At 46.8% G+C, this 8,167-nt stretch overlaps 1 protein-coding gene across 1 annotated transcript in view; it reads right to left on the bottom strand.

Moving 5' to 3' along the window:
* Positions 1–3,114: 3,114 nt before the first annotated feature.
* Positions 3,115–8,167, bottom strand: part of She (Src homology 2 domain containing E) — a 24,292-nt gene continuing 19,239 nt past the window's right edge. The window contains exons 5-7 of the mRNA XM_012514415.2: positions 6,714–6,873; positions 5,162–5,281; positions 3,115–3,652 (exon numbers count right to left, since the gene is read on the bottom strand). Of these exons, the coding sequence (XP_012369869.2) occupies positions 3,466–3,652; positions 5,162–5,281; positions 6,714–6,873 (467 nt within the window). The 3' untranslated portion in view covers positions 3,115–3,465. The remainder of the gene's footprint in view (positions 3,653–5,161; positions 5,282–6,713; positions 6,874–8,167) is intronic.

The following is an 8,167-nucleotide window of genomic DNA, read 5'->3' as shown; positions in this document are numbered from 1 at the left end:
GCATGGTGGCACATGCCTGTGATCACACTACTTGGGAGACTGAGGCAGGAGGATCAGTGTGAGTTCAAGGATCAGATCACTGGACTACAAAGGAAGACCTTGTCTTCCTTCAAAAAAAAAAAAAAAAAAAAACCAAAACTATCAAACAGCAAAAACTAATAACAGAGTAACCACACTGTTAAGATCTAATCAATGAATTACAACCGTTTCCCACCAGCCTTCCCCACCTCCCATGCTATGGCAGGGGCCCGCGAATGGACACCAGTTCACTAAAACAGACTTTAAGCAGCCCAGGATAAAGGTTTTCTCTGCTCCTTCTCAGAGCACCTTTTGCGTATCTTATGGGACACCTGTGTGCCCAGTACAGGACATGTCAAAACTTGCCTTCTGTACATGGATTAAAATTTGTTTTTAAATTCCTACTTTACATACACACTGATCTAGTGCTTGAAATTTATTCTGACATAAATAAGCCACAGGAGGAAAGGAAGTAAGGAATGTCCTCTGCCCATTCTTTTGTGCTTTGAAGATGGGGGTCACACACATGGCCCCGGCTGGCCTCTAACTCTAACTCCCTGGCTCTGGCCATCCTCCATCCTCAGCCTCCGAGGAGCTGGGCTTACACCTGCGCCACTGCTCAGGCCTGTCCTCTGCGGTAACAGACCTCAAGGAGCCAGCTGTGTAACCCAGCCCTCAGTTCAGCAGCTCTTTCATAAAGTTGTAATGGAGAAAGAACAGACCAAGAACAGACACAGCTGCGAGTGCTGAACTCAGGGCAGTAAGAATCCATCTGGCGACACTGCTCTCTCCAAAAAGAATTCTGCAAGACACAATTCGCTCAGAAGAACTAAGATGACAGGAAAACACTAGCCAGAGAAAATGACAAAGACCCATACATTCAGAGCCAGGAGGCCAGGCCACAGCGCTTGAGGCCTAGAGAGGAAGCCATGAGGGATGCCCTACTGGGCCCAGCTGTTTTCACAATGTAGGGTACTTAAGTTTACCACCTAGCTATGAATTTAATGCCTTTTAATGTCAGCTTATATCATAATCTAAGAAGAAAACAGTAGCTTAACATTCCCCTTACCAGCCTTCCACTAATTTATTCTATTTTTGCTTTTATAATCTCCAGTATAATCACAAAATGACTAGACTGCTCATATCTACATCTCTGCCACTTTTTAAAAGAAATCTACTTTTAATTATACAAAAAAAAAAAGCAGGACACAGAAAAACATAAAAGAAGCACAATTCTAGGCATATGATAGCTCAATAAATATTTAATATTTCAGGCCTGTTTTCAAAATGCTATTTCATTATACATTCATCAGACTTGCTGGGTATGGGCCAAAAATCATTTAATGCACCAAGTAAAAATTTATAAAGCCCTTTGTATTTATTAAAGTTAAAATAACTGCTGTATTTATTTTGTAAAATAAGGTTAAGCAAAAATAAGCTTTCATCACTAGAATGTTGAACTAAAAATAAGTTTAGCACAATGTGTATATAGAGGATAATAAATATTTGTTGAATGGAAGTGGACAGATGGAGCTGAAACAATTAAAACAAATCCTTGTGCTAAAGATACAGTATACGAACCAGGACACACTTTAAAATTCTTTCAATACTAAAAAAATGAGCCATGTTTTATTAATCAAATGATTGAGCTCCAGTTAGAAAAATTTCTTCTAAACATTTCAGTGTTTCCCCCCTGCCCAACTTTTTAGCATTGAGGATCACACAATTGTCTGGGGCCAGGATTATCACCGAAAAAGAAGCAAACATTTTCCTAACCGTTAAGTCCTAATAGTCAAGTGATCACTACAGCTAGAAAGACGTGCTTTCCTGAAAATTAGTCAGATCACCAGCTTTTCGGATTTGTGTTTGACAGGAGCCGCCAAAGTTAACTTGTCGCGGATGACAGTCGGCGCATCTCTGTCTGGACCTGTTCTGAGAACCAAGTCACACTGTCCTGCGAAGACACCAGCGCCCTGGTCGCAGCCCCCGTTCCCATGTGCCTTTCACAGTAACAGTCATGGTCCACAGCACAGCAAATCGCAAAGAGAACACACGTGTCGATGAACTTAACACGCAGAACAGCAGTTAGGACCACCCCGAAGTCCTCGGAAGTTGTCTGTAGGGTGCGAGCTGGCCTCACCCTGCGGTCAGAGTCCTCCCAGCCACCAGGAGCCCAGTCCATACAGTAAGACCCCAAAATCCTAGTTTTTAAAACACTTACTAAAAATACAGAGTGAATCTAATCTTAGAGACAAGACTTGAGGATGATTCCACGGCAATTAGAAAGCACAGGGATGAAATAAAAGCTATCTAAAGTTCTAGATGATTATCCTACATGAGAATGGTTATTACCAAGTTTCAAAAGGGTTGGAACTTTTAAAAATCAGAAATAAAATCTTGCATAGTTTACAATTCAGAACTATTATAATGATGTCAATTTTTAATTACATCACAGATTCTTACATAGGGCACCTTCCTCTTAGTTGATGCTTATATTACTGATTGGCATGAAAATGATGAAAAAGACCATACAGACTGAAAAAAGGCAAACTTTGTTTCTTGAGATGGGACCTCATTGTAGCTCCAGTGGGCTTGGAATGTGTATCCTCCTGCCTCAGCCTTTCAAGTGCTGGGATTACGGGCTCGCACTACCACACCCAGCGCAAACTTCTTAGAAAGGCTGACCAACGAGTAATCCTTGTGCCAGACCCCAAGGTTGTGCCTTGCTGTGAATACCAGAGCTTCCTAGGGACACTGGAGGGAGGAAGAACACTTTCCACAGCTTACTGACTCCCCTACAAGGGTGCAGCACACACTGGAAGCTGGCCCTCGTGGCCATGTGTTCAAGCCTTGTGGATTCCGTGGCTGTTTTTTTTTTTTTTAATTTTTTTTATTTTTTTAATTAATTTTAAACATTTATTTATTTAGTGTGTGTGTGTGTGTGTGTGTGTGTGTGTGTGTGGCCAGCTCAGCCCGCTAGGGGGCAGGGCAGGCTGGCATGTGGTGCTGGGGGATCGAACCGTGGTCCCTGTGCTTTCCCAAGCTTGTTCCAAGTAGGTGCTTTAGACCACTGAGCCATCTCGCCAGCCCTCCGTGGCTGTTTAGAGAGCAGGCGTTCTAGGGAACAACCAGTGTGATGCTGGAGAACCTCGGTGGTCCTGAACTCTAGACTTACCTTTCCTGAGGGTCACATCCCAAGCAGAGCCTCCTCCTCCTCCAGAGAAGGGACCAACAGTAAATGAGGGCTTCTTATTGTGCAGCTACTTGGCAAGGAGGAAAAGGGCAGCTAGAAACCAAGGGTCCCTGAAGGGCTCAAGACCACAAGCTTGCTGAGTCCTAGTGAGATCCTGCTCTGTCCTGGGTCTGAGGAACAGCCCAACTCATGCGAGATGCAGCGGTGCCCACGCCCTCTTAGGTGCTGGGAGCCGGGGGCTCTCGTTGGGCGTCTTAGTGAAGCTTGTTGTGCACAGGGTACAGCAAGGTCATGTGTTCCGCCCCTTTGAAAGGCAACTTCTCGCTGGAATAATAGTGCACCACCTCGGGGACGCTGTCAAACACCGCACTCGTCTGGTCCAGTGTGTACTTGCTGTCTTTGGTCTGCGCCACTATGATGTGCACGCACCCCTGACTTGTCCTGTAGCAAAACAAACACGGTGGAGGGGACATGAATGGGTGAGCCAAGTCCTCCCTGAGAACGCAGCCCCAGCCAGGCTCACGGTGACCACCAGGGCCTCTGTACTCTGGGGACTGCTCCAGTGGAGCACGTGCCCGTCTCGCGACATAGCCTACAGGCAAGTCACCTTTGAGTTGCTTTTCCTTATTGCCCATGAGTCATTGGGCACAGGACCCAAAAAAGCCAAAAAAAAAAAGAGAGCCAAGTCCCTTCTGGCCCCCGACTTGGAAAACTAGCGCTTAAGCCCATACCAGAGGCCGCGAAGGTGGTTTAGCTCACCAGCCTCACTGCTGCCAGAAGGACATAGGTGAACTTTCTTTCTCTGTTTTTCTTTTTCCAAAAAGAATACATTAATAATAATAGTAACTGTCCCCCCATGTGGGAAGACCATTCCTGGTTGTGCATAATGACAGCTGGCACTGAAGGCTCACAGATCTAATCCACAAACCCCAATTTCAGGAACACAGGCGAGCTATTCCTGGTATTGTGTATCTGTGGCCTGTCCCATTCTCTGAGCCATGTTGCCCCCCACCCGCTTTTCCCCGCCAGCCTGATTGTTTCAGTGCAGGGGCTCAGCTTCCTCAGGAAGGAAATGCTGTTAGGGCTCTTGACAATGATCCTCCAGCACAACGCGCTGAACTCACAGAGCGGGGAGAATTTCCACGATACACACTCCGCCCAGCCTGCTGGGCCAAAGCACCTTCTCTGTGTGCTATTGGACAGGAGGAGGAACAGGCAAGGGATGCTTCCTCCGCCAGCACAAAAGATGGGCATTGAGACTGCAGTTGGCGTCTCCACAATCAAAGGATGCAATTTATTAAGTTCCCTAGCACTAGGGCATAAGAGGCGGCAACTGAACCAAGTGTGAGAAAGTACTGTTTTTTTTTTTTTAAATATTTATTTATTTTTATTTATTACATTTATTTATTGTGTGTGTGTGTGGCCAGCTCAGCCCACCAGGGGGCGGGTCTGGCTGGCATGTGGTGCTGGGGATCGAACCGCGGTCCCTGTGCTTTGCCAAGCTTGTTTCAAGTAGGTGCTTTAGACCACTGAGCCATCTCTCCAGCCCCGAAAGTACTGTTTTCAACAGGAATTATTTCTCTACTGAGAGTCTCCGGCAGACCAGGCATCGTCAGACAGAAACGGACTGACGCACAGATGGGGTGGACGGGTCCCTCCAGCACCACCCTGCACCATAACCACTGCTTCACTTTCTATTGTTCAAGCCAGTCCCCTTATTTTTTGGACACACTCTGTGAGCCACCTTCAAATGACACCTGTTTTATTTGTTAGTTTTGTTTTTTTGAACTCTGTAACCCAGGCTGGTCTTGAACTCATGGCGATCCTCCTGCCTCAGTCTTCCAAGTGCTGGGATTACGGATATGCTCCACTGCACCTGACATCTATTTCAACTGGCAGGGGAGGCAGCCATGGTCGCCCTCCCTGGCCCTAGAAGGCTGAAATACTTACTTGAGTGCAATGGAGTACCTGCTGTTCCCCGATTCACTATTTCGAACCAGGTACCCAGCTTCTTTGCAGGGCTGCAGACGACTCTCAGCCTCGGCCCGGCTAATGGCACCGTGATACCAGCTGAAAGGCAGGGGCGGGAGGAAGTCTTGTGACTACTGCAATATACACCAGTGTTATGGGCTGGTGAGACAGCTCAGAGGACTAAGCGCCTGCTTGGGCAAGCTCAGGTACTAGGGTTCAATCCCCGGCAATACAGACCATGCCAGCCCCACCCCGGGCACACTGAGCTGGCCACTGAGTCAGGGCACAGTGGCACACACCTATAATCCCAGTGCTGGGGAGGCTGAAAGGAGGATCACTATGAATCCAAGCTATGTAGTGAGGCCCTGGACCAAATACATAAAAAAAAAATAGTGTTATACCCCATAAGGCATTATATTAAATAAACATCTCTTAGTATAGAGAGCTATTCTCAGTCTTCATTGAGGCCTAGGAAGATTACAAATTTATATTTGTAATCCCATGAAAAGTTATTGGTGGGCTGGAGAGATAGCTCAGTGGCATAAGTGCCTGCCTGGCAAGAGCAAGGTCCTGAATTTGATTCTCAGTACCAAAAAAAAGTTATTGGAATCTTGTGAGTTATTTCCAGTCTACAGCTGCTCATGCAACCCATGGCAAGAATAAAGACACTAAGACATATTTTAGTTACGAGGAGCCGAGGGGTCCTAAGTCCAGCTACAATGATGGCTAACCAGAACCTCAACACAAGGCCGGACCTTGGCTTTATTACTTTGTGAAGAAGCTGGTAGCTTGAGGATGAGTGATTGTGAGAATGGTGGGAAGGAGGTTAGTGCTGTGAGCTGGGCTGGGCAGGAGGCCTGAAATCACCTCTGCAGTATGCAGAGGGGATCTGCAGAAAGAGTAATCTGCATAACACAACTGAGAGGCCATCTACTGTTTTAGAGTCGGTGCTTCAGCTCTGAGGTGTAATCTTTCAAGCCCCAGGAAGCCATAGCCTCTACCTCGAGGCCCAAACTCAATCCCAGCCAACAGTGCGGTGCACCAGCTCTTCGTCCCATCTGTCCTGGCTTACAATAAGGAGCAGGATGGTTCCAGGGAAACACTGCCTGCTGTCCTTAAAGACTACACATCAGCACCTCAGCTGGACCAATACGCATCGCTTAAAGCCAAGTGAAGAGATAAGGAAAAGCCCTAGCCAGCGCTGTACACGTCAGTACATGGAAATAGGGCCAGGCTCAGCCAAAATGGAGAATACTGCTCCTCTGTCAAGGAGTCTCCCTGGTGGTCCTCCACATCTTAGGCAGTAGGAAGCTCAACAGCCTGAAGTAGATGTCACTTCTCATTCAGAAGAGACAAAGTGCAACTGGGGGGATCCTGGGCCTCAAGACCTGTCTGTCACATGGGAGTGAGTCGCAGGCTGGTGTGGTTTGCTAAGTCCCGCCCTGTGAGGGAGAGGTCTCTGGAGCTGTATGCTTTCACTCACCGCACCCAGCCCAGGACTACCAGCACCAGGGGTCGTCGGGAGACTCACGGCTGCTTGTCCAGGGCCAGGCTGGGGTCCACCTTCTTCTCCCCATCACCATGGTCAGACAGGGCTGGCTTCAGGATCTTCTGGGTCCAGCTCTTCTGCCGGTGGTGCTGCCGCACTGGCTCCTCCCTGGCCGCAGGTCGCTCGGATCCTTCAAACTGGACTGGAAAGAGGACTGCATTTACTGCCGGGGCCATGGAGGCATCTGCAGCGACGCAGAAGAAAACTGCCCTGCCTGTCTCGGCTCAGCGCTCCCCTTCACCGTGAGCTCTAAATGCTGGCTGAGCTCCTGCTGCCTTCGTGGTGTCTTAGCCCTGCGCTGTGTCCCACCATAGCCGCTCTTCCTGATGATATGTACCCGCGTCACCGTTTCAGAGTATGAGAGGAAACGGTTGTAATACAATTTGCTTGACAAAGAGGAGAACTCGGCAGAATTTTGGTTTTGCTTGCAAACTCTGCATCAGGTGATGCTCATGAGTGTGGCCCTCTTTCCCAGAACTGAGGAATGAAATTCTTGAATTAAAATTTGAATTGAGGGGCGGGGAGATGGCTCAGTAGAATAAGTGCTTGCCTGGCAAGCGCAAGGTCCTGAGTTCAATCCCTGGTCCCACAAAAAAAAAAAAAAAAAAAAAAAAAAAAAAAAAAAAAAAAAAATAAAATTCTATCCTTTGGTGAAAAAAAAAAAAAAAAAAAAAAAAAATTGAATAGAATCGCTAATACCATGTATCCCAGCATGGACTCTTTTTCGTTTTGCTTTTGCATTGCTGGGAAGGGAACAGGGCCTTACACATGCCAGTCAAGTACTCTACCACTAGGCACCCTCTCCCTAGAACTGGGGATTGAACCTGGGGCCTTTGCACTGAACTATACCTCCAGCCCTTTTAAATCTTTATTTATTTATTTATTTATTTATTTATTTATTTATTTATTTTCAGTACCGGGTGCTTGCCAGGCAAACACTTATTCTACTGAGCTATCTCCCTGGCCCTTAATCTTTACTTTGAGATAAGGTCTCATGAGGCTGTCCAGCTGGCCTTGAACTTGTGATCCTCTTGCCTGAAATTCCCAAGTAAGTAGGGTTATAAGTGAATTGTCACTGCGCCTTGCTTTGCTTCAGTATGGACTTTTTGCTTTGTTTTTTTTTTTTTTTTTTTTTTTTTTTTGAGACAGGGATTCGCTCTGTAGTGCAGGCTGCCCTTAAACCTACTTACATAGGCCATGCTGGCCTTGAACTCAGTGATCCTTGTGCCTCAGCCTCCCGCGTTGCTGGGGTTACAGCATACGCCACCAGGCCTGGCTTGTATGGACCTTCTAAAAGAACTTTTACTTTAAATATTTTTTTATTTTATTGCTAGTTTTTGTTTTGTTTCTGAGAGAGTCTTGCTATGTATTCAGGCCAGCCCTGAACTCACAGTCATCTTTCTGCCTCAGCCTCCCCAGTGCTGGGATTACAGATG

This window comes from Octodon degus, unplaced genomic scaffold, assembly GCF_000260255.1.
Source record: "Octodon degus isolate 3935 unplaced genomic scaffold, OctDeg1.0 scaffold00032, whole genome shotgun sequence".
Lineage (NCBI taxonomy): Eukaryota > Metazoa > Chordata > Mammalia > Rodentia > Octodontidae > Octodon > Octodon degus.
Note: the sequence above shows the minus strand (reverse complement) of the source record. Positions and strands in the feature narration are given on the sequence as shown.